Genomic DNA, 26,286 nt, shown 5'->3' with positions numbered 1-26,286 from the left:
CATTTGCAGGGAAGCCCAGTGCATCCAGCAATGCACTTGGACGTGCCATCTGCAGCCTTGCTGAAGAAGTGATGTAAATGTCCTTTGAAACAGACATGAGCTGCTCCTTCCCTCCAGTTTCACACCCCAGTGGTGGAGAAAGCATTTGGTAAAGCTGGCATCAAAAGATGAAAGAATGTCTGTTCTGACACAGTCGGTACCCTTTCAGTGACTAGCGGGAATCATCCTGGCCCGGCAGTGCGCGTCCAGAAGTACCACAGTCAAATCAACCTCCTCCAGGAAATGACAGCCTGTCCCCCTTGAGCTGCCATCCTGCCTTCCACACTCAGCCCCCGCTAGGTCAGTGGTCTTTTCCTAAGATGAATTATCTGTGAGCTGGTTACATAGCACTTTTGTGCTCCAGCCATGAAGTCCATTCCTACCAGGCCTTTAGATTTCCCAGACTCACATGCTTCTCCATTCCTCGCTTCTCCCTAGTCATTCTCCTCTGTTTCCCAAACCACCTATATGTTTTATTTCTCTTTCCTCTGCCCATTTCCATAACTTCAGTCCTTCTTTCTCTGCTTCCTCTTTGCTCCAAAGTCTCTTTGCCTGGCATCAGGACGTTTGTCCTCAGAGGAACCAAATAGTCAGTTTGCCTTTGGGCAAACTTCCTCCAAAACAGCAATTTCCCTGCGGTCCTTTGAATAGAAGAAAAAGGTCCATCCTTTCCTACCATGCCAGAGCCTGACTGGGCTGCAGCCCCTCCACAAAATCACTGCTAATTTCAGATTGTATGCTTTGGAACAATAAAATGCAAAGTTCAAGGCTGCATTCTTCATATTACAAACAGATGTAAGATCTCCATGTCTCCCTCAGCCACAACTTCTTTCTCTCCCTAGGCCTTTTCTATGTGACAGTCCATGAACTGCCCAGCTTGAGGGCTGACTTTACCCAGGAAGAGTACATCTCCTTTGTACAAAGTAGTGTTGATGCAGATACTGTGCTGATGCTGGCTTTCAAAGGGCCAATGTAGGTTCCAAGGAGCAGCTCTTTAAGCTTTTTGTTCTCTGCCCTGTTTCATATAAATGGCATGATACCATCTTGTTTCCAAGGAACTGGGAATATATCCCACAGCAGTGTAGTAGACTTGCCCATCTGGCATAATCTGTGTAGTCGTTTCCACTAGGATCCTGCTTTGTGAATAGTTAGAAACCTGTAAAACCAGCTGCAAGCTCTGGCCAGCTGTTGCTTGCCCAGCAAGCCTGTAGTCTCAGAACTCATGCCAGCCTGATGATAAGGCCCGCTGTTTGCCAGGTCTCCCTGAGGGACTGCTCCATGATTGAGGAAATAGCAAGCCACAGTATAAGGGGGGTCATAGCCTGCTACAGGATCAGCCATGCCCCTTGCTAATCCCTTCTTCTTCTCTCTGTGCCCATCCCAGGATTTGGAAACCTGCTCAGCAGGTCCCATGCTCTCATCAGTAATTTAGGTGGATGCTAGGTCTGCTGGGATAACTGACGACAACCTTTTACTGCCTCAGGACCTAAAACAAGTAGCTGGGGCAAGAACCAGAGGTGGAACTTCGTAGTTTAAAGCTTCAGTCCCATGTAGTGAAATTGGCTTGTAGGCCATGTTAAAGATTGAGTAAGTTATTAATATTTTAGCAGTCCTGATGGGCCAGTAACTCAACTGCGCCGAGACAGGGGGGGCACGACTCCTTTTTGGAGCTGCCCAAGCTATACAGTAGCCATCTGCTGAGTGACACAGATTCAAACCCCCAGGGAAATGCAAAGGGATTACTGAATACAAGCCCCAGACTGTGATGTGTTGCCACCTCATGTACAGTTAGGTGACTTACTGTGATATCGCTCCATTTTTCATTCAGATTTTTCATTACTGCCACCAGTCCTGAAGGGGAAGTCTCATGAGCCGCTTTCTGCTTCTTTCACTCTCTTATACTGAGCCTTTGAAGGTACAGGGTCCCCAGCCTGACATGTGTGTGTAGATGGCTGCTTTTTCTTTATGCCATTTTATATATATATATATATTTGTAGGTATACTTGCTTTTGTTGGTTTGCTTGTTTTCTAACTGCTTCTGACTTTCACACTAAATGCATGCAACTATTGGTTGGCTTAATATTTTGTAAATTTGATTTCTGGGGTGAAAATTTCTAACTAACATTTTACCATTTTATTAATAGATTGTGTTTGGTGTATGTATTCTGGAGTGGTCCTCTGAAGTCAGAGGACAGCAACAGGCAGGCATCTTCCCTATGTATTGCAATGCAGGAATGCCTTCATTTATGATCCTTCTCAGCAAAGAGACCTGGATCCATGAGCTAGAGAGATAACGTCTCTTCCATCCTAGTCAGATCAAGTCAGCATTGAGAAGTACAGAATAGACAGAAGGGAGAGAAGTTACTGCTGCTTTGGCTATTCATATTTCCATTTGGAGTCCACCAAACAGCACATGCATATCACACAGCAGCGCAGTATCAAGCCCTCCCCGGAGTTTCCTAGTGCAAGTAGTATATAATCTGTCAGCCTGATGCTGCGCTGAAGCTGAACAGCTCACACAGGGTCTGAGAACACAGACTCCAGGATGGTGCAGCTTCTTAGTTCTGCTCCATGCACTGTAAACATCCTGGCTTGTTTGGAGCCAGCAAGAGCATCCTAAATGCATCATTGCTTTTGGCAGTGTGGGAAGCTAAAATGTCTTTTCCCACCCCACTAATGAATTTTCAGGGGGAGCTGCCTTGTCCTCATGTAAACATCTTAGTGTGCCACTCTTGCCTGAAAATGTTTCACTGAGTTTGCCATCACACCACAGATTAGCTCATTAGCAGCAGCATGGGAGCTCTTTATGGAGGTTACCTGAAAGCGCTGGGATCCTCTAGTCCTACCCTGCTCAGAGCCAGGCAGTACAGTGCATTGCTCCTTACGCCGATAGCGAGAGCGGCCGCGCAGCTTTCCCTACCGCTCCGGCAGCACGCTGTTGCACAGAGCACGTCTGGAGTGGACAAGGGCCACAGGGAAGCCAATACTGCCTGGGGAGGGAAAGCCTCTACACTTCAGCTGTTAGGATAATATAAACAATTCTGTAATTGCTGACCTTCAGAGGGCTTTTCTGTTTGGACAGATGTTCAACACACATATACACGCACACATACATATATTTAAAGACTTGGGCAGCTGGGGGAAATCTATCATCAGATATATGTAAATATGCCTATGTAAAATGGGGTCCCTCCTGCACAGCTGGCTGCTGGTGCAGGGTGCTCCTTTCCTGGGATGATTGAGATAAACATTTGCACCATCAGTTCCCTGCAGTCACTAGGCACATCATGGTGGGGCTCTGGCAATGTCTTTTTGACATTGCCAGTTTCCTCTGGATCTCAAAAAGCACTCCATTAAAATACAGACTTCAGTTAAAAACAGATTAAAGTACAAGCTTTCTTAAATGTAACCAATGTTTGCACTTTTTACAGGATTTTTTTTTTATTTTTAGTGAAATTGCTCTTTCTCCTGTACAGGTCCCTTTGATATCTGTTTAAATTAGTATCTGTGTATCTGCTAGCTGGTCCACTTTAATGAAGGGACAGATGATTGAATATATGTTTGTACGTCTTCTTACAAATGACTAAGATTCCCAGATCCCCTGGGACCTTAACAATCCATACATCACTGTATAGCCTGTGACCTTACTGCTATTCTTGCTGCCTCACATCAGCAGCAAAAATTAGAGGATTTTTCTCAAATGGCCTTGGAGATTGAATAAACAGATAATAAAAGGCCTTTTAAAAATAGCTGGCAAGTTTCAACCTTTTTCTATAAGCTCAGCAAAACCTTGTGTCAGTCCCACACAGTTTTAAGGCAGGACTTAGCATTCCCAGTTGGTCTGTTGTAGTGTTGGCACGTGCCCTGTGCTCTTCATCTCCACATAGCCTCTGTAGGGAGGACGCCCATCACATGGGCACATCCTCCAAGGCTTTGTGGCGTGGCACCCACCATGATAATGGCAAAGGGAGCTGGTATCCAGAGATACGTGCTGAGCAAGGATCAGCCTGCTGTATGTTGTCCATGCCAAACACATGCCTGGCACTGCAGGCCAGACTGACTACTCCTGAGTTCATAGCTGTGATTTTTTTGATCCTCACTTTGTTCCAAATTCATGTTTTAACGTGTTCAGCTCCCTGCAGAGACACAACCACTGGTTGGTTTTGGTCCTACGATGGGGGAAAAAACCCCAGAACTAAATAGTAACAGCAGGCACGTTTTTTTGTAGTGAAACTTGTTTTGGAGAGTAAACAGAAAGATTACCCATTTTTCAGCTGGATCATAAGACCCTGAATACATGGTAGGTGTCATGTGGCAAGACGCTGGAGGCGGTAGCCCTGTAATGAGTGCCAGAAATACAGGGAAAGCTGGAAGACAGTTCTTCTGGACAGAATTTAGGGTTAAGAGCAGTATCTACCACTTTGTCTTCTAAACAAAGTTCGCTCTATGGGTTAACTCTGTTTAGATTGTTCTTTCTTGGGGTAAAAGCATGTAGAGTTTCATCAGCTTCACATTATGCACAGCTCTGAGTGATGGTGAGGGGAATAGAGGTGGTGGCAGAACCCAGGGTCCTTCTGTTAGGAAGCGAGCAACAGGGCCCCCTTGTAGGAGTAGTTTCAGAAAAGGCATAGAAATGTGATTGTGTCACAGCTCATAAGGGTGGGTTCAGTAGAGCTGAGAATCTCTGAAGGAATGTATTTATCTGAGAAGGGAAAAATAAATTATTATAGAATGTCAGATGGAAAGCAGAGAGGTCAGGACAGACGTTTCAAAGCACAGACATTTTGCTAGAAGCAAGGGTAGGAGACTTTACCCACAGGTATGTAGCAGGAAGCTAAGCTGCAAGCTTTGGTTTATATGGATTTTTTCACACTGTTTCCCTTCTGTTTTTCTTCTCTTCGTCAGGCGGAGACAGCAGCAAATCGTATCTGCAAGGTGCTGGCAGTCAACCAAGAAAACGAACAGCTCATGGAAGACTATGAAAAACTGGCCAGTGATGTAGGTGTCCATGGTGCTGTTGGTTTCTGGGTGGTGGTATGTGGAAAGGAATTGAATGTAACGCTGGTAGCTAATCTTGGGGAATACTATTGGCCCACATTTCCCAGGAAAATTCTTCTTTCCTTCTAGCTTAAGAAAAATTAAAGATCAAGCTTACCTTAAAGGCAAGAGCAATCCACTTTAAAACAGAAAGCCTCCACAGACTAGCTTTGAGTTTCTCAACTTATTAAGAGCAGCCACAAAAATGTTAACATTAAGGGGAAAATCAGGCTGGTTTAACGTGTGTTCCTTTGAATTATACAACTTTTTAACATCTTTCATACAAATTGTGCGTGGATAATACTGCAGAAGTTGAGAGCTGGATCAGAGACTGGAAGTTGAAGATAATTGAGGAAAGAAGTATGTATTTGCTGGTAGTTGGAAAGAATCTGTGTAAGATACCAGCTGAAGGCTGCTCTGGTTAACTGAGAAGGCTGACAGACTGACAGCTGTGAAACTACACAAGTTACCAAATGTGGACTGAAATATGTTTGTGGAAGATAAGTAGGGAAGATGGAGAACGGAAGGGCAAACAGCCCATGAGCCTGGTTTCAGCCTGGTCTGAAAAGCTCCACTCACTGTCGACCGGCCATTGCATTAGCATTTTGCCAGCCCTCTGAGTAAGTTTGCTCAGGAGAGCTATTCAGAGAGCAACACTGACACCAAGGAAGCTAGAGCAGGAAAAGTGTAGCTGGAGGCAAGAACTTGATTACTCCTGTCAGACCCTTCAGAGAAAGACTTGGAGCATCCTTTAGTTATGCAACAGTCCAGCAAACTCTCAAGGCTTTAGCATAATCTGAGGATGTAGTTTGGTTCTGACTGTGTAAAAGCTGTGCCTTAAGTGTGTTGCCTTGGCAGAGCTCCAGTTAAGTGGTACTGCTGCTTAGTGTGGTAGGGAGTGGGCTAGCAACCTTTTCTTTGCAAGCCCTGCTGGTGGCAGAATCTTTCTGACAGCAAATGGTCTCTCATGAGATTAGAGCAACAGCTGTAGTTTTAACAGAGTTTTCTTGTCATTGATCTTTCCAGCTGCTGGAGTGGATCCGCCGCACCATCCCGTGGCTGGAGAACCGGGCCCCAGAGAACACCATGCAAGCCATGCAGCAGAAACTGGAGGACTTCCGAGACTACCGCCGCTTGCACAAGCCTCCCAAGGTCCAAGAGAAGTGCCAACTTGAGATCAATTTCAACACCTTGCAGACCAAGCTGCGGCTCAGCAACAGGCCAGCCTTCATGCCTTCAGAAGGGAAAATGGTCTCGGTGAGTGGGGGGTAACTGCTTGTCTGTACTCCAACTGAGCCTAAAAAATGGGACTCCTTTTCTGACCATGGGTGAGCAGAGCATGCCTGCCTTCAGAGTGAGCTGCTCTGTGGGAGCAGCCCCAGGGAATATATAGTTCAGTGATGCCATAAGAAAAGAGAATTGGGTAATCACTGCTTCCCTTGTATCTAAACCAGACTCTGCTCTTCACAAGTTGCGTGTCTTTATGAGATGTCTGGGTGCCTCTCGTTTTTTCTAACTGAAAAATGGTTGGGTTTTGTTGAAGTTGCAGGTAGGGAAGTATTTTGAGAGGGATTCTTGTGCAGGCAGGTATATCCTGACACTGCTTATCTGCTTAAGTGTGGCACTTTGTCTCCCTGACCTGTCTGCACAACCCTGTGAGATTAAAAGCCCACATCTACTCTCTCCAACCAATTGGAGCAATGTAGCTCATGGAGACTAATGCTGACATGGATCTTAGTCACCTCATCCCCCATCTTCTAACCTGCCTTTTCTTCTCGTGCTCCTGTCTCTAGGATATAAACAATGCCTGGGGTGGTCTAGAACAGGCTGAGAAGGGCTATGAGGAGTGGTTGTTGAATGAGATCCGGAGGCTAGAGAGGCTGGATCACCTGGCAGAGAAGTTCCGGCAGAAGGCATCCATTCATGAGTCCTGGACAGATGGTAATGCCAACCTCCCTGCTTCCTTTTGCCTGACATAGCTGTCTGTTACGTAGGGATGAAGAGATGGATCAGGCATAGGTCTTTCCATGAGAGTTTTCTCTCAAGAATGCTAGGTTTATTTCTTTTTTTATTAGAAAATAATGCTTGACAATCAGCTTGATCTCTGTTCTGCTACATCCTGCAGCCTCATTGGTATTCTTAACTGTCACACAGTGAGAATTTTGGCTGGAAAAGAGCTACAGAGAACAGAGGAAAAGTTACTGTGCAGTAAATGCTACAGTTGACATTTACAAGACCAGTGTGGCCCAGTTTGCTGCACGTACTGAGATGAGTCCAGCGTAAACTGTGACGACACTGGCTTGAGCTGCACAGTGTGCCCTTCTCTGTTGCCAATGGCAAACTCACACTCCATGGTTTGAGAGTGAGAATTCTGCATCTCTAGGCCAGCACGCATGAGGACAAGCCTCGGGCAGGGTGCCTGAACTGGGGCAGATGTCCTTTTTGAAGGTGCCTGGGGCTGCCTCGATGTGTGAGAGCTGGTTTTAGGGGCATTGGGGGTCTGTCCTTCATTCTCCTGTCCTCTGGCTCCCTCCCCAGGTAAGGAAGCAATGCTGCAGCAGAAGGATTACGAAACTGCTACCCTCTCCGAGATAAAGGCCCTGCTGAAGAAACACGAGGCCTTTGAGAGCGACCTGGCTGCACACCAGGACCGCGTGGAACAGATTGCTGCTATTGCACAAGAGCTGAAGTACGGCACCCAGCACATGTCCCATCCCTGGGGCCAGAGGGGCTTAATCAGCTCTGCCCATACAAAAATGTCGGGAAGTCCCAGTGTTTCCAAACAGTATCCAGGATACTGCTTTCCAGTATCTGAATGCACCAGAGGAGCAGGCCAGAAAACGGATGAGTTGTGGGTGCTGAGAGGGCGGCAGAGTAATATTCCCAAACCAAGTTTCCATCCTCTTCCAGTTCATTATGTTGCTGTGAACCATTTCCTAAACAGTCTGACCTGCCAGTGGCACCTGTGGGGTTTCAGAGTTGTAACACCATCATACTTTTCTAGGAACAGAAGGAAATGGCAGAGGATAGCAGGCTGTTGGTTTGTTCTCTTTTATCCAAAAAAAAGTCTGAACAACTGGGCTTTAACCTTGTTTCCTATTTCAGAAATATTTACATATCCCACTGGCCTCTCCCAAGTTAGTGTCTGGGCTCAGATCAGTATTCTTGGGCTGAAGGACTGTTTTTCTCTAAAAAATCAGGATTATTGGATCAAGATCGTTATCTTCTTTAACAACACAGATTTAAATAATTGCTCCCTTGTCCACTGGGGGATTGACCTTGGAACAAGAGGAGGGTTCAAGGCAATCCTCCATGTCAGTAAGATTAAGACTGCGGCTGACTAGTCAGCAAGCACTAGCTGACCTGCAACTTAGAAAACACATGCTACATGCCAGCCAAAGCAGCTGCAGCTCTCAGAGCAACAGGGAAAGCTGGGCCCTAAGCTGAGGGAGAGGTGACTTCTTCCAAAGTGTCAGAACAGCGGGCCCTGCCATCATTCCAAAAGCCAGATTCCATCTTAGCGAAGAGGCCATGCCCTGAAAAAACATGGCTGAGCTCTTTTCTCCCCAAGAGGTACACTGCCAGGGAGATGGAGAAGGGTCTGTGGGAAGCCACGGCAGCTGTCCATGCCAGACACTTCTGGGGGCAGGCACGTTCTGCTCCCAAAAAGCAGTGGTCCAGCAAAAGTGGCAGACAAGCCAGGCTTTCAGAAGCAGTTTTCATCTGCAATGCTGGCTCTGTAGCAAAGTAGATCAAGGAACTGATCTGGATTAAAAACCCAGCAAAGAAGTTATTTTAGCCCAAATCAGTTTCCTGACTAGTTTACTTCAACTCCACCATCAGTTGTGCCCACATACCTCAGGACAGCAGTACAGTGCAGGGAAGGAACAAGGATAGGGGAGGCAAGAGGAAACTAAACCTGCGTTACCACCGAGTAGAAATGCTCGTCAGATGGCCCAGGGTCACTCAGTAGCCCAGTGAGTTATTCTGCTCTCTCCTTGGAGGCTTACACTTCCCAGCTTGGCTGGTCTCCCTCTCCCTGCAGGTTTCTCCCCTCCCTTGACCACCTGTAGAACCAAGAGCACAACACAATACAGGAACACAAGCTTCAGGCTAGCTCTCCTTTCCCCAACCATACTCTTTAACAGCTCATCTTCCATGAGTGCCAGCCTATAGACTTCTCAGCAAAGCACTCCCTGTGGGGCACACAGGAGAAAAGCCTATACTGTAATGCTGGGATTGGCCAAAGTGAATGGATTGTGTAATTTAGCTAGTCCTTGCTACCCATACTGTGCAGCTCTTGGAACAGTCTTGAGCAGTTTCTACATTCATAAAATAACTTTTGCTGCCCATTCTGATGTAGAAGGTGCATATTGCTGTGCTCATAATCTGCTTATTCCAAGTTTGAGCAAAAGTCTATACTCCCTTCCCCCAGTGCCAAGTTATTCCCATCACACAGCCAGCATGAGTGTTTGCTGAGGCCTTGGGTGGTGGTGGCTTTTTAATCTGTAGCTTACAGTGTCCCCAAAACAAGATACTGCTGTCTCCCTGGCTCCCTTTACTTGCAGAAACTGTGAGCTCTTTGTCTGAATCTGTCTTTGAGGCTGATAAAAGATTTCTAATGGGTTTCTCTTTCTTCCCTTAAAGGTCTTTATTTGACTTCTTGTCCTTTTTTCCCTCACACCTTACAGTGAGCTGGACTATTACGACTCTCCCAGTGTCAATGCCAGGTGCCAGAAGATCTGTGATCAGTGGGATAATCTGGGTGCCTTAACCCAGAAACGTAGAGAAGCCTTGGAGGTGAGACATGTTACAAGTTGAACCTTTGGGAGAACATGGATAAGTCATTTGTGGGAAGCAGGCTGCAGCGGGCATCAGCAATCAATTTCAGCTCTTTTATGCACTCCTAGAACATGCTGGGCTGTATAGAATGGCTACATTTTGTTATATTTTGTTATATTTAGCTTGCTTTTCCCCTTCCAGCCCTATTGCTGTGCCATTCATTTGCTCAGGCTATTGATTGATTTCCACTTTCCTGTGGTTTGTAATTTTGTTCTGCTTGAAAAGACTCTCCTTGTTTTGTTCTGTTTCAAAGGACCTCAGATTTTGCCTCAGAGGAAAGGAAATCCATCCTGTGTGTAATCACTTAACAGCAGAGACTTTTACTGTAGTGCCATCCTGGAAGGAGTGGCTCAGACAACCTACATATCTGTGATTATTCTTCTCTAATTACCTTGCCTGATTTTCTTTCTTCAGAGGACAGAGAAGCTGTTGGAAACAATTGACCAGTTGTACCTGGAATATGCCAAACGAGCTGCCCCTTTCAATAACTGGATGGAAGGGGCCATGGAGGACCTGCAGGACACATTCATTGTTCACACCATCGAGGAGATCCAGGTACAGAGCAGTTGTTTGCACCAGTCAGGCTGGAACAGGGAGAAGTTGGGGGTCTCCTGGATTCCTAGTGGTGCCAGATTTGTAGATTGTGTTTTGGTGCTTCTGCTGCTGTGAGTGAGCTTTAGTAAGAGAAGCAAAAAGGAATGTGTTTTTCCTTGATTTCCTCTAAAAATCTGGGTCTGAATGAATACGAAACATGCTCACATCATCCTAGCTGGACACAAAAGAGTTGAAATTGGATTTCTCAGTGTAACTCCAGAGTCTTATTAATGAGTCTGAAAGTTGAGAGAATCTTTTGGGATCTTGTGGAGTTTATTTATCCCACATGAGCAAAGATTAGTGCTGCTCACAGGTTCTGCAGGTCAGTTGTCCCCTGTCATGTCATGTCCATGTCATTTGGTCCTATGTGATAGGATATGCCATAAGGGCAGTTTCTGAGCTGACAGTGGAGTTTTGGTGCTGAGCACCAGAAAAATCAAAGCTGTCTGGGTGGTGTATTACCATTTGAAGCAAAAGTCTTTTTTCCTCCTGTGAGACTGTTAACAGGACAGTGTCTCAGTTTTCCCCTTTCTGACAGAGTGTTAGGAAAGCAACTTGAGGTATCTACAGATAATTTTCAGACTTTTGAGAGCAGGGATTACTCCTTCCTGGGTTGCAGAGGGGACTTATGTTTGTCCTGCTTGATGGGCTCCTGAAAAGAATACAAGTCAGCTCTTTGCTGAAATGGTTGACAGCAACGTGGCCATCAGTGACGCAGCAAATGGGACACTACGCAACCAGAGGGATGGAGGGGTAGAGAAATAGCTCTAGCCTAGTGTGAGCTCTGTAACTGAGCTGTGAGTAGTTTCTTCCACCCTTCCTTCCCAAACAAAGGGGTTCATTAAGTCTTTCACAATGCAGAACAATTTTGAATGGCCTTTAAACGCTTCCATCATCTCTTTGTGAGGCTTCCAGTGTCTTTCCCACACTTGCATTACATCTCCCTGGCCACTGCAGCAGCTGCAAAGTAATGAGTCACAGTGTAAGGAAGCAGTTTTACAGAGTGTAGTTACAGTGCCTGTGTGGTAGAGTGGTCAGTCACACGGTTTACTTTCATTCCCTCTTCTGTCCACACTGTTCCCTTGACTGTCCCTGCACGTACCTCTCTGTCGTTCTGCGGCCTCTTTCCCTCAGTGTGTTTTCCTCCCCACTCTTGATCTTCCAGGCTTCTGGGATGAAGAACCTTAAAGGCCTGTAGAAGCAGTGGGAGATGAGCCAGGACCAACTGGCTTGTCAGCTGTCCACAAACCACCAGCAAGTGTACCCCTGCCATCAGCCCTTGGAGCACAGTCTGGGCACCACGGCAAGACGGGGAACAGAAAGGGCCTGTTGTGTTCAGGGAGAAGGAGCTGTTTTTCAGCAGCAGGAGCATATGTTGCCTGTGCAAGTTTGCTGTTGGCTGGAAGACCTTCCCCTAGTTCCAACTGACTGAACAGGCTGAATCTAACTCATCATTATTCATCTGGTGTTATCTGAGGTGTAGAGCTAGTGCATACCTAGTGGGAGAAGAAAAACATGGCATGTTTTACACTAGTGAGAGCGACTGCTTTAAAGTAATGCTTGTAGTCAGATCATCTTCCCAAAGGGGCTGACAGGCAGTCACTGAGCAGTGCTGGAGAAGTAGTTTCCCCTAAATTACGAGTTAGAATTACTCTTGGAATGTGATTTCTCTCACTGGTCAACATGGGACAGAAACAGAGGGAAAGCAAGACTTCACATCATTTAACTACTTAAAACAGCCTGTCTAGTAATGCTGAGAGAACCTCAAAGTGTATTAGAGTAGCCTGCTTTGTATCCTGAGATGGTGTAAGCTTTTGCAGTCACTTCTGCAGGGATACATTTGCTGAAGAGGATGTTGAGTGACTAATGCTCGTATCCTCCCTTTGCTGCTGCCTTCCTTTTGCAGGGATTGACCACAGCCCACGAACAGTTCAAAGCCACCTTGCCAGATGCTGACAAGGAGAGACAGGCCATCCTGGGAATCCACAATGAAGTCTCAAAGATTGTCCAGACATACCATGTCAACATGGCAGGAACGAATCCTTACACTACAATCACCCCACATGAGATCAATGGCAAATGGGAACACGTGAGTTCTTTCCAGCCTTGCAAGTTTGTGTGGGAGGATGCCACTGCTCAGTCACTGGGACCCCAGGAAGTGGATTATTTACTTTTCAGTTACTCTTTTATGCTTACTGCTGAACTGAGGTTTATTGTCTTTTTTTTTTGGCTCAATTGTCATGTGCTTAGAAAGTGGAAGAGATCTTTCATACAAATGCCCGAGGGGTGTCCGATCCCTTTTAGTAGCTGTTCTTACAATGAAAGATAGTAAATCAAAAGCTTTGAGGTTTTCAGTCCTCAGTTGACCTGATAAGCAAGTATGGCATGTGGACATGTGAATCAGTACCCTTTTTCACTGCTCAGCCCTTCAGATGTTTTATCTCCACAACCATGTAGCATTCTCGTGCTGTAATCCTAGAAGAGCAGCTGCTTTCCACACCAGCTGTGCAGATGGCTCTTTCTCCCAAAGTGAGATCTGCAGTTCAGTTCACGTGAGCTGCCAGAAACCCCAGGCAGTGAATGGAAGCTGCTTCTGGGCTTCCATGGCTTGAGATAAGTTTGCAGCATGCGTCCTACAGAAGACAGGATGCCCGTTCTGTGAGCCTTCCCACCATGTCCTAAACTGTGTGACTGGTGGTTTTCAGTGCAGACACCCACTCCTCCCTTCCCTGCGGTAGTTGCTACCCTTAGTGTACAGGGGTGAACTGCACACGTTGTTACTCTTGTAGGTGCGGCAGCTGGTTCCCAGAAGGGATCAAGCCCTGATGGAGGAACATGCTCGACAGCAGCAAAACGAACGACTTCGTAAACAGTTTGGTGCACAGGCCAATGTCATTGGACCCTGGATCCAGACCAAGATGGAGGTAGTGCTTTGCTCATTTTGAAACGGTCTGTTTTCTCCTGTGACCTTCACTGATATTCTTATCCTTGGTCTTTCTTGACCATGTTCAGAGTCATTCTTCCTTCAGGTTCCATAGAAAATAGGAAAATTTATATTGGTTACTGAAGTTCTTGGACTTTAGTACAGAGAGAAGAAACATGACTTAAAATGGGGAACGCTGGTATTCTAACAGATTTGTGTTTATATGCTGTAAGTTAGAGACTGCAGCAGAAGCATATTTTGTATAACCACTTTCACAGCAGTGGTCTTTGATATACATGACAAAATAATTATGTTCGACATCAGCAAAGGAGACATTTATAAGGGGAGATCTCTCCTTAGTTAAGATTTGAGTTAAAGGACTTCAGATGGACGAAATGGGAAAACACAAAGCTGTTGTTGCTGGCAGGAGCTGTAAAGAAGAGCACAAGTACAGATACAGGTCTGTATGAAGGGACTAACTGGCAGGTAGTACATCAGAAAAGGATCTGGCTCGGTATGTTACCAGCCTACAGACTGCAGTGTCTTTTTTTTAGCCTTGTATTAGACATGTCTCGTGTGATTCACCCCTTGGAAAATGTTCAGGGCTCTGCTAAAATTTTTGCTGACACTGTCTCAGCTTATTTAAAGTAACTTCTCCATGAGAATTTTTTTCTTTTTTGAATCATCATCCTGTGTGAGGTGGAGGAGCGGGAGTTCAATGGGGAGCATGTTGAGGCTTGCCCTCTCATTGGGCTCTAACTCCTGGGCTTTGCTAATGCAGGAGATTGGCCGCATTTCAATAGAGATGCATGGGACCCTGGAGGACCAGCTCAACCACCTGCGGCAGTATGAGAAGAGCATTGTCAATTACAAACCAAAGATTGACCAGTTGGAAGGAGACCACCAACAGATCCAGGAAGCGCTTATCTTTGACAACAAGCACACCAACTACACTATGGAGGTAAAAGTTTTGACAGCCTCTTCTGCTGCAGCCTCTTAGCATCAGTGACATCTAGCTCTGGTAACGTGGTGCAGTTCGCGGGAGAATGGAGAGCTTGACAGTGTGGTGAAGGGTGCAACAACATGTCACTGGTTTTATTTGTTTTGCCTTGCTGTACCTGATGCCAACCCATTCCAATGTACTTCTAAATATAGACAATAGAAATAACCTGAATGAGATCAAGAGTATTGCTTGAAAAATAAGCTGGTCTCGTTTCTCCTGCCACCTGATTGTGGCTGCCTATTAGCTGGGATTAGAAAGACCAGGGGAGTGCCACAGCCTGGCAGAAGAAAAAAGTCCAACAAAAGCTTTTTAAAATCAGAAGCTATTCTGTTGACAGTGTGAGGTTTCTTGGAAGCAATCTGAATTCAACGTGAGTCTGGAAGAACACAGACAGGTTTTGAAACTTCTCTTCTGATTTCTGGCCAGCTCTCCATTAGGCAGAGGCAGTAGAGCATCACTGTCTTCCAGGGACTGTGGTTTATTTATTTTCTTGGTAAGGAGAGTTTTCTGCACAACTAAGTCTTAGAAGCACTGGGTTTGATTCTCATTTGTGTTAAAGGCTCCTGATACATTTCTCTGACAAAGCAAAGAAACTTTGCAATAGGACTAAGACTCTCTTAAGATCAGGAATTGGCCTCTTCAATATTTTTCTTTCAGTCAAAATTCAGATCTGAAACATCTGGTTGGGTCACACTGCAGATGAGAAGGAAACTTTTCCCACCGTGGCCCCCAGGATCGTTTAATTGGCAGCAAGTAACACATTCAGCCCACAGGCCTCAGAGGCAGAAGAGCTACTTTTGCATTTTAAAATTGTCCTGTCCTCTTCTTCCAGCATATCCGAGTAGGCTGGGAGCAGTTACTAACAACAATTGCCAGAACCATCAACGAAGTGGAAAACCAGATTCTGACCCGTGATGCCAAAGGAATCAGCCAGGAACAAATGAACGAATTCCGGGCTTCTTTCAACCATTTCGACAGGGTAAGTCAGTGCTGACTGCAGCTTGGTAAGCTACAAGCTTGTGTAGACTGCACAGTGTAGTAAAAAAACAGTCACTGCGGTAGAACTAGATCAGTAGATGTCTTCAAAATGCCACTCCTGTGGAGCAGTCGTTCCTAAGTGATCTTTAGGCTGGGAAAAGTATATTTTCAGGAAACCACTATGTTTCCTGACAAAGCTGAAGTATGGAGAAGTTTTAAGGTTTATTTAGGAAATTAGACTTTCACTCCATTTCTTACAGAGAGCAGGTTATTATCTCAATTTATTAAGTTCTTCAGAGCAGCTGTCCTCCGCTCTGACATACCATCATGTAAACCTGTACTGAAGAAACCCATATTGCTTTTGTATGGAGCAAAAGGGAGGATCTGTACCCATCAGGGCATTGCCTGACATAGATAAACCCTGGTGAAAAATCTGCCTTGCCTTGCTGGGAACATCCACGCCAAGGCATTAATGGCTGCAATCAGAAAAGAATTTGTTGAAGGAAATTCTCCTCCCCTCAGTTTGCCAGCCTGTCTGCAGCTCTTCCTTCCACAACCCAAATCACAAAGGTGTCATGCAGGGAAGCAGAGACAGCAGCCCCAGCCTGAAACCAGCTCCATTATCAACCCCTTCAATGTTGTCTGGAAATTGAGAGCAGCCTGCAGAGATACCAAGTCAGTGGTGCAAATAGAGGTTGCTCCCCACGCCTTGTTGTGGCAAGCCAGACTGATTGAAAGGTCTGTGGAGAACAGGACTGCAGCCTGTACCAGACTGGCTGTTTCACCCCTTCTCTGGCTGCCTAAGACAAACAAAAGCCATGGCTTCTTTTCCTAGCAGAGGGGACTCATAGAGCCCTGTGGGTTTTATTTTTTTGACCTGCCCACAATAGTGTGAGTGATAATTCAGAGAGAGCAAGGGATCTTCAGCTGCGTATTTGAGTTATGAAGGCTTAACACTGACTTTAAAAGCTGATTTTCTGAGGAAAGTTGCTTGGAATTGGCCCCACCATCCTGTCTGTAAGGTTCCTTGATCTGGCCAGGGGCGGTGGTGGCAGGCAGGGGCTCTTGAGTGCTTGGGGGCTGTCCTAAAATTCTGTGGGGTGGATGGGGATTCTCGGTTCCTGTGGTCGCTTGTGTATAGTCTGATGGGTACATCCAAGCACTGGGGGAGCGGGGAATGAGCAGAGGGAAGTGCAGCTGCCAAGCCATGTTGTGCTGCGCTGTACAGCAGTGCTGTTTGCAGAGCTGAGCACTTGAAATAGCTTTACCAGTCAAAGCTCCACCAGGTCTCGTAAATATGCACCCATAACACTGCTCCCCTGAGCTTCAGCTGGTTTTCCTTGTCTGTTCCTGGGATGCCCTGACAGCTAAGCTTCCTTGGGTGTGTTGCCAAACGTTACCTGCCCTCACCTACTCCTTTAGTGTGGGACTTTTGACTAGAAGATTAAGGCAATGCTTCCCACTGCCTCTGCCTGCTTACCTGCACCCCGGATTACTAGTGAAACACAGGGCTTCTGGCACTGTGGATAACAAGGAGTGATGCAAGTAATTCACTTGGGAGGTGGAGATCTTGAGGCTTCTGAGCATCAACTGTTTTTATCATGCAAATGCTCCCAAGATGTGATGAGCTCTCTGAGAAGGAACTGTTCCAAGAGCATTTTTAGCACATCCTGAAATGTCATTGTTGTATCTAATGTTGTGCACTTTTTATTTTTCTTCTCTGTCTTTCTATCTGCATGTCATTCTTCCTCTCCCTCTCTCCTCACCCACTGCATGGTGCACCTGTTCATTGTCCTTCCACCTCCCTTTGATCTCCATTGTGTCTCCCGTCCTTCTGCCCCACACCGTCACCCCACTGGCACTGCATGTCCTGCTGCCTGGCACACCGCATAACCAGGACCACTCCGGCACACTTGGCCCTGAGGAATTCAAAGCCTGTCTCATCAGCTTGGGTTACGATATTGGAAACGATGCACAGGTACTGGATGCTAGTGGTGAACAAAGCCAGATGTTAAACTGTGAAGAAATAACATTTTTTTCCCTTCTTTTCTTGTTTGTCTTAATCCGTCATTGCTGTTTCTCATGTGTGACTATAAATACATCACTTTTCTGCACTCCTTCCTCTCTCAATGTACTTTGCTATTTATTTCTTCTTAATTCTCTAATTGTTTGTTTGGGATAATTCCTTCTATGTCTTCAAACTATTCTTTTTACTTCGGTGTCATTTAACACTGCTTTTCTTGACCTTCCCTCAATCTGTCTGGCTTGGTATCTTCATTCCTTTCTTTCATCATCAATATGTTCCTTGTGTGTGAACTATTCCCTGTCCAAAACCATGCTTCTCCATGGTTTCACAAACTACCTTTCCTCTATTGTTTTTCATTGTTCTGAAAACTCTTCCTTCCGTCTCCTCCCCCATGAAACTCATTCCACGTCTCCTGTGGGTTCATTTCTACCTGGACTGGTCTCCCTTTTCTCTCTTGGCTTTTTCCATCTTTGCATCACTCCCTGTAGAAGAAGACTGGTATGATGGATTGTGAAGATTTCCGAGCCTGCCTTATCTCCATGGGTTACAATATGGTAATGTAGAGCCCTCTGTCACTCCTGATCAAAGTGAGTCTTGTAGGCACCTGCAAAAATACAGGGAGAGTGTGTAGTAAATCAAGGTAAATATACAGCCTTACTTCCCAGTATTATCAGTAGTGGATGTTAAATGTGGCATTAGTTGTACATGTAGAAGTCCTGTCTCGCAGCAGTAGCTGAAGGTAAAAGACCCTGAAATCATCTAATTCCTGTGTATTTCAAATACGAATTGTATTTATCAAACTGTGTAGCTACAAGTGGAAGGAAAAAAGTAAACTTCCTTATATCAGGACCTGCACTCTGCGCAGGACACCCAGCCTCCCCAGCCCTCAGTATCAGTTGAACTCATCTGGAAGTATGTACAACCTGTTTTCTGAATGCACTCAAACACTGTTCCTCTCGTTCCTGCCTTTCATTTCACATCACTCTTCCTGTACATGAAGTCAGCTCAAAGTACATGAGGTCAGTTCATAGCTTTTTCCTCACCAGAGTGCCTGCTTATCCAGAACAGTAACACGTGGCACCTCGAGAGGCACCGTAACTAATGGGAAGAGCTTTGCAAAGACTGATGCTCATCAAAGAGCAGGGAAAGAGTGCAGTGCAAAAACACTCAGTTGTGTTCTCAGTATCTTTGCTCCTGATGTCAGGACAGCAGTCTATATTCATCTTACTCATCATCCTGGTGTACAGACTCTTTAGTGGAGCGTGCCTTAATCACTCCGGAAGGTATACTCTTCTAGGTGTGTTAGAAGAGCCTGTTCCCAGGAGAAGGCTCAGCTCTGCTCTCCCCTCCTCCTTACCTGGGGAGAAGGGAGTCCCAGAGATGAGAATAGATTATCTTTTATTTATATGCCAAAAAAAAAAAAAAAGGCAGAAAACTGCACTACAAGGTTTTGGCTTCTGTAGCACACTTCTCTGTAGGGCCTTTTCCTTGGGCAACTCCAGAGTTGTAAGTCCTTCTTTCCAGAGGCTGTCTAGTTAAGATGAACCAGATACTACTTAAGACCCCAGAGACGTTTCTTCTGGTGGTCTTTGTTATGGCAGCTGAAGAGCACTGTAAAAGATCTTGTTTAGTAAATGAAAGAAAAAGCATGTGAGGAATGTGGCTCTTCAAATATTGCTGGAGACATCTAGCACAACATGTATTACAGAGAAATTTGCATCTTCCCATGAAGTCTGTGTGATATTGTTCACTGATAGGGGCATTTTCTTAGGGCTGGATGTTATCCTAGGGCATAGTGAGAGGATGTTATTCCAAAGGACAGATGAGTGGGAAGCACTTGCACGTAACTACAGAACAGCAAGCTAAAAAAGAATATACTGGTAAAAAAACAGACATGGAATTTGTCTTTGTTTTTCTAGCTGTGAGATGTGCAGCTGAACAGTTTCTTCCTACTTCCATAACACTGCTGTGCCAATGTCCAGGCTTACGTGGCTCTCTTGTTCTCTAGGGAGAGGCAGAGTTTGCCCGCATCATGAGCATCGTCGACCCTAACCGTATGGGCGTAGTGACGTTCCAGGCCTTCATCGACTTCATGTCCCGGGAGACAGCAGACACGGATACTGCTGACCAGGTTATGGCTTCCTTCAAGATCCTGGCTGGAGATAAGGTCAGGCTCCACACCCTCCTTTCCCGCATCTGCATCTCTCTTGCCTCCGAGCTGAAGTGTGGAGGGGAGCGCTCTGAGGCAGGGAGGTGTTTTCACAGGAACATTGTGCCGTGCTGGAGGAGTGCGAGGCTAAAGCGTGGGTTAACGAGCAGCCTGCCAAGGGGCTTGGGAGTCCTGTTCAGCTGTCAGGCAGAACTACGCTGCCCACTCGCGCTTTGAAATTTCATTAAGAGCGTGTATGTGACTCCTTATTTTAGAATGTACAGACAAATTCAACAGATGGTTCTTGATTAGCCTTGAAAAACCATTAATTACTGACAGCTGTAAACTTGAGATAATCTTTCTCAGATACACAGTTGTTACACAATCGATTGTAGATTTTCACTGCGGATGTGCTGTATTGGCACGAGGAGCATCTTTAATCATGGAATTTGGTCAAAAGTAAAATGCACAGGATGATACTAGAAGTATTTTCTAAAATTGCATCATCAGTGGAAAAAATTATCAGCTGATAAAAATCTATGTAATCTTATTTTTCTGATATAACAATCCCCACTAATCTTTTAGGTAACAGAACAAATAATACGTATGTGCAATATTAACATATTCATCTTTGCTAATGATTTTATTCATCCTACTTGAAACGTGGGATACCACTTCTCAGGTGATAGTGAGTTACCCATAAGTCTAGCGCTGGTTTCCATGTTTCACTAATACTCTTTTCATGACCTGGAATGAGGAGACCCATGATACCTTTCTGTCTGAAGCCAGCCCTGTTGTCTTTCAAGGCCTGAAAATTCCAGGTTATTCAGATAAGCTAATGACTGAATAAATAGGGACTTTTGGATACAGTATTACTCACTAACTGGCTTATTCTGTACAGTGTATTAAATTTACTTGTCAGTGTTTAATATGCTCTGGTGGCTGTAACGTGAATCAGACCGTGTTTCATTATGAAGAAAAATACCTCTTACTCCAATGGTTAAACTGGAAGTCAGAAAACAAAAAGTCACAGGAGAGAGAGAGATGGCGTGGTGAAACCTGAACCCTTACTCAGACAACTGCAACCGCCCATGAGTCAGTTAGCTAAAGGCAACATACTGGGTAGCAAACAGGCAGCTACTGTTACCCACCGCATGGAGGGAAGCCAAGCTACCTCCCCTCAGCTCAGTGAGTCTCCGGAAGCCAGCTTAAGAAGTTTTGCCTGCTTATTAAAAATGTCTGCTGCAAAAGGCAAGGATTGTTGGGCAAAGTGTGGAAGCAGCACAGAATGTTTGCTTGTCTACTGTCTGCATGGGTGCCACCGACCAGAGCTAATGGGATGGCTCCTGTCCTTGCTCTGAAGAGAGGGAACGGCAGCTCCCAGGCAGCACAGGCCAGAGAGGGGCAGGATCCAAATGAAATTTCCTCTTCCTCCCATTTGCTTTCAGCAGGACCTCTGCTGCCAACAGGAAGGCACAGTCTTACACTGAGAACTTGCCTGCCCTACCTCCAGGCCTTTTCTTTAGGTGTGCCAGCACCTCTCCTGCAAAACCAAACTTTCTCTCTGTATTAAAACAAAAAAACATTTTCTTGGACAAATGGTAGGGAAAGCGACTGCATTTCCTCCCAGGGTGTATGTGCTGAGAGCTCTGTGTGGGTGCACAGTCCTAATCTAGCTGTGGGGTCCTGTCCCTGACTGTTGTCTGTTGCCCGGGGAGGGGAGGGGATGGTTGTCCCTCTGAGGAAAGTCAGTCTTCTGAAGGTAACACCACCTTATCGTTTGTCCTCCTTGCAGAACTACATCACTGTGGACGAACTACGGCGGGAGCTGCCTCCTGATCAGGCCGAGTACTGCATTGCTCGGATGGCACCCTACAACGGCCGCGACGCTGTCCCCGGTGCCCTGGACTACATGTCCTTCTCCACGGCACTCTATGGCGAAAGTGACCTTTAACTTTTTTCTGTCCCACCACACGCTCCCTCCCCTCTCCCCCATCCCACACGCCCTTCTTTCTCTTTGCAAAGCAGCCTCTGCTCCGCTCTTTTTTGTGTTTCCCTGTTTTGCTTCAGATAACAGATCACATTTTTAAGTGGGGGGGGTGGGGGTGGGGAGGATATTGACATGGCACCGCCTGCCTTGCCCTTGAAATGACAGTTTACAAAGTTATTTTGTGCAAAAAGTTACGTTTTAAAAAGAACAGACATATTTTATTATAGAAAAAGGTATTTTTCTCCACCAGATTGAAACTTAAGAAGACAATGTTAAAATATTGCACCAAATATTTTTTGTTGTGACATAGAAAGTCGAGCACAATGTTACATTCCATCCTTTCCAAAAAGAACCAAACAACAACAAAATGCCACTTGTTCTGTTGACTTTTACATTTGCGTATGTCTCTTTTATCACGTTTATCTTGGGAGGGGGGAAGGCACACAAGTGCATGTGTTTGCTGGTTCACTCATTTCATGAAAATATTTTATGATAAACTTTTGAAATTGCTGTGTTTTCTAGGGAAAAAAATAATGTACACAGCTCTTGTTTTCATATTTAATTAAAAATACAATATGCCTCCTATGTTTATCAGTGCACAACTTTTTTTGTTGCTGAGAGTTGTTTGGTTTCAGGACATGAAGCTTGAGAGTTGATAACTTTGATATTGCTTGTCACAAACCATATTAAAAATTTCTTGTGATAACAACTCTAGACTTTATTCATTTGTATAGTTAAGCTTTAATCCTGTGTAGTTACAACAACAAACACGACAAAGTGAATCCAAAATTAGAGGGCTTTTTTAATTGAAATTACAGTGCTTTAAAGGTAAACTTCCCTCCCCCTTAACCTTTCCATTCTTGTTGAACCATGTTGGAATTTTGATGGCTTTCTGACCACTGTAATGACTTCTCTAATTTTTAACCACCCCTGATACACCCACATCTCTAGGTGCAAGATTCTTACTCCTTAAAAAAGCATCACAATGCTAATCACTAGAGCTGTGCAAACAAACACCCAACCACTGTATTTTGAACCACCTATGAAAGGTTCATCCACTGTTCCCCTGCATCAAGTATCGTACTGCTTTTGATACCACATCTTTTGACATCGCATGTTCTTCCAGAGACATCAAAATCACCTTTGTATTGGATAGTCAGAAGAAAGCAGCCTGCAGGACAACTCCTTTGGAACCTTTAATGATTCGTAAGGTCATGGAAACACAAATCAGCGCAGGGAAGCGGCTAATTCCTTCCTGGCCATCTCTAATTGCAGGTGCATTTCCCGCTCTTCCCCAACTTTTTTAGGAAGCACAGAGTTAGTTAGAAGCAAAAATATTCCTTAGTGCTTCATGATGTGTTTTGTGTGAGTGTTCTTTAGGTATAACCACATAGTCCCCAGTCCCAAAGGCAGCTTTTACCTTTAAGTGGCAGCTGCAGGAGCAGAGATAGGAATTGTCGGTAACACAGGACTTGCAGCCACAGCAGTATTTAATCCAGCTACTCTATAGGCCCGTTTTCAGCTACATCACTCCTAAGTTGCTACAAATCAGACTGTCCTCTTCAAAGAGACAGAGATTCCATTACCATGTTTCAAGGCACGTGATGTAGGTTACCTGTTTGAAGATAAAGCAGTGAAGAGGATGACTTCAGGTGTAAGCAGATAATCTCTACCAAAGTTTGCCTCTGAGCCCCCATTGCCCTTGCTTCGATAACCCTCTTTCCTCTTCCAAGTAGCTTGGTTTGCTGCACCTGGAAGAGGACATTTGCACTGTCAAGTAAATTGAGGCTCTCTGTGGCTTGTGCCTGTCCCAAGCAAATGTAATGATACACACCTTAGATGGTTGGGGCTTTTTTAATTGAACAGTAACACAGGAGTGGGAGGAGTATCTGTTGGGGAATGGAATGACCACTGGCTAGAGAAAAGATCCATGTTTTGAAATAAAGCTGGAAAAAGCAGAGATGCACCTTGGGCTGTCACCGTGGGCCATCGCCAGGTCTGCTGCCACTGAGAATGCAGCCACATTACTTGGACTCATTCCAGTAGCAGTCCCCTGCAAGTCCATACTCAGAGATTCCAGAAGTCTTCAAAAAACCCTTACTGCAGTGTGGCAGGGTTGTACTCTGTGACCAGGTTTCACACAAAACCCCAGCCCCTAGGGTGTAAGTAGTGGTTTTATGAGATGGAAAGAAAACAGGTGGTTCATCCCTACCCACACATGCAAAGCGTGCAGGCTCCAGCCTTGGGAACGCTGGTCTGCTGGCACCATGGCACTGCGTCCTCTGATGAAGCTGAGGTGTTAACAGCACCAGAAAGGCCTCACCTCTGCTTCTCAGTAGTTGAGTAGAGTTCAAAATACTGATAGTTGATGTATCTGAAGTTGTAGGCACATGTACTGGCATTTCTTCTGATTAGGTGGCATGGCCTTTGACGAGCGGGCTACAGTTTATGTGACCTGGGCTTTCCCTCTAGGCTGTAAATAACAGCCTCCCCATTCCCACCCTGCCCAAGGAGGAGCACTAGGATGCTGTACCAGGGTCCCCTTTCTCACAGGCAGCACACACTGTATCTTGCAGCCGTGTGCCCTAACAGTCTCTGGTGGTTGGTACGCTGAAATTTGAAAACAACCTTTTGTATTAGGCCCATGGCTTTGCTGCTAACGTTCTTTAGCCAAGTCCTGACATCAGCCTCGATGAAATTCCTCTCTAAGCAGCTGTTTGCAGCTCAGTGACTGCCCCTTCCCCTGCCAAGAACAGCAGCAGCAGACAATTGGTTCAAGCTCACATCCTCTGTTCAGGGATGAACTGCTTTTTTTCTCTGTCTGCCACACTCAAAATTTTCAGGCACAGAAATGGAAATAATGCTTTCCCAGGAAATTAACTGTTTTCTTTCCATGGCTGTTGATGTCTTTGGCTGCTGAGATCTCCATACCTCTGGCATGACTGATGGTATGTGGGCAAAAGCAGACAACATGGGGCGGTCTTGCCTGCCACAACGTCAACTACGCCTCCAAAGGCTTTTCCAGTCTGTCTTGTGACTGTTGCATGTCTTCAGTGCTGCCAACATCTGGGGTTGGAGCAGAGGAGCAGAGCCAGGAACATCAGAAAACAATGAAAGGAAATTGGTCTGTAACCTTGAATGAACTTGGTTTCAGAGAAGTATTTGTACATCCTCTGAGGATCCGTCCAGCCGAATCAGACTGAATGGCTTTATCAGGGAAATAATGGAGAGAGCAAGGAATAAAGAGAGTGTCCTTGCTAGAAACAGATGTTGGGAAAGGAACAGCTCAAACCAAAAATTGCTTTATTAAAGAACCAGAACGCAGGTGTGATTTTCAGACCATAACAAGAAAAATATTTCACAGAATGTTACAGGTTGGAAGGGGCCTCGAAAGATCATCCAGTCCAACCACCCACCAGAGCAGGATCACTTAGGATAGGTCACACAAGAACATGTCCAGGCGGGTTTTGAATGTCTCCAGAGAAAGAGACTCCACAGCCTCTCTGGGCAGCCTGTTCCAGTGCTCTGTCACCCTCACAATGAAAAAAAGTTCAAGACATGTCTTTGTACAACATCAGTTGCTGGGATAGGTCTCTCTCCTCCTCCCCCCGCCCTGCCCCTGTAGTAGCCAAGTACCAAGAAAGCTTAATCCTGTTGAATTAATCAAACTTCTGTGGTCACTCTGGCCACTGAGAGAGTTGCTACTGTGTAAACCCTTAATATCCATTGCATTAGCTGTAAGCTGCTGGGAGAGTCTTAGCATAGTAAACCGAGATTAGCAAGTATAGGACATATTGTGAGAGAAACAGGTAATTGGAACGTTGCCCAGTGTGCCCTGAGAAACATGTTGTTGAGGGCTGCAGTCAGGAGAAAAGTCAGGCACTGTGAGGGATAAAAGTAGGATGCTCTCAGACAAGGAAGGACACTCTGTAAGGCTATTTGAGGTAGATTTAAATCTCAGCAATTTAAACCCACTGAAAAATGCAAGGAGGACATCAATTTTTTCTATATTCTGAGGACTTACATCTCACCAATAAAATGATAAAAAGGATTCCTGCCCCATCTTTGGATACCACACAATGGTCAGGAAATAGTTTCTCAGTTTTGTTGCCTCCTTTGGTGGCATGAAAATAAGCTGGTAGAAACTGCACTGCATCCCATCCCTGTCTTACTCTTCTCAGCAAGTCTGGTTTTGCTCTTTGTCAGTAGCTCCCACCCTAGTGACCTAGCAAGCATTTGAGCAAAGCCTCAAGGAGGACCTCTAGCTATGGCAGTACTGCAGTGACCCCAACCCTCCTGCTATCTGAAAAAACAAACGATGTCACTACTGCAGTGGGAAACATCAGGTCTTATTCCCACTGCACAGATGAAGAAGGCACACAAGGAAAAAAGGACTAGATCTCACTAGAAGGCAAAAGCCTGAAGCCTGTATTCACAGTTGTAATCCAAACAGTCTCTGTACAGCTGCTGCCCAAATCTGGAGGAACTGCTCAGCCAACTTTTCCCTGGTGCACCTAAGCCTTCTCAACACACCTACGTTTCTGCTTCGGGGCAGGCTTGTAACAGGCCACTGAAACAAGTGGACACCTGGTCCCCTGTGACACACCCCATCAGGGCCTGAGCATTCCCCTCAAATACCAGGCATCCCTGGGGCCTGCGAACCTCACCCCATGTACGAAGAGCAGTACAAACCAGCAAGACCAGC

At 45.5% G+C, this 26,286-nt stretch overlaps 1 protein-coding gene across 10 annotated transcripts in view; it reads left to right on the top strand.

Moving 5' to 3' along the window:
- The window catches only part of ACTN1 (actinin alpha 1), a gene marked incomplete at its 5' end in the record, with an annotated part of 89,101 nt that extends 66,935 nt beyond the window's left edge, over nucleotides 1-22,166 (top strand). For 2 of the 10 annotated variants that reach the window (XM_084263385.1, XM_084263382.1), the window contains 13 exons: nucleotides 4,945-5,037; nucleotides 6,103-6,333; nucleotides 6,870-7,017; nucleotides 7,615-7,765; nucleotides 9,768-9,876; nucleotides 10,333-10,473; nucleotides 12,419-12,601; nucleotides 13,302-13,436; nucleotides 14,217-14,396; nucleotides 15,271-15,417; nucleotides 17,314-17,394; nucleotides 19,451-19,609; nucleotides 21,387-22,166. In XM_084263385.1, coding sequence (XP_084119511.1) covers nucleotides 4,945-5,037; nucleotides 6,103-6,333; nucleotides 6,870-7,017; nucleotides 7,615-7,765; nucleotides 9,768-9,876; nucleotides 10,333-10,473; nucleotides 12,419-12,601; nucleotides 13,302-13,436; nucleotides 14,217-14,396; nucleotides 15,271-15,417; nucleotides 17,314-17,394; nucleotides 19,451-19,609; nucleotides 21,387-21,545 — 1,917 coding nt within the window. In that variant the 3' untranslated portion in view covers nucleotides 21,546-22,166. Of the gene's footprint in view, nucleotides 1-4,944; nucleotides 5,038-6,102; nucleotides 6,334-6,869; nucleotides 7,018-7,563; nucleotides 7,766-9,767; nucleotides 9,877-10,332; nucleotides 10,474-12,418; nucleotides 12,602-13,301; nucleotides 13,437-14,216; nucleotides 14,397-15,270; nucleotides 15,418-17,313; nucleotides 17,395-17,930; nucleotides 17,997-19,450; nucleotides 19,666-21,343 lie in introns of all 10 variants that reach the window. The other 8 variants (XM_084263384.1, XM_084263388.1, XM_084263380.1 and 5 more) reach the window with 8 other exon arrangements.
- Nucleotides 22,167-26,286: the final 4,120 nt, after the last annotated feature.

The sequence above is a fragment of the Gallinula chloropus genome, assembly GCF_964237585.1.
Source record: "Gallinula chloropus genome assembly, chromosome: 4".
Lineage (NCBI taxonomy): Eukaryota > Metazoa > Chordata > Aves > Gruiformes > Rallidae > Gallinula > Gallinula chloropus.
This window is presented reverse-complemented; position numbering and strand designations above follow the sequence as displayed.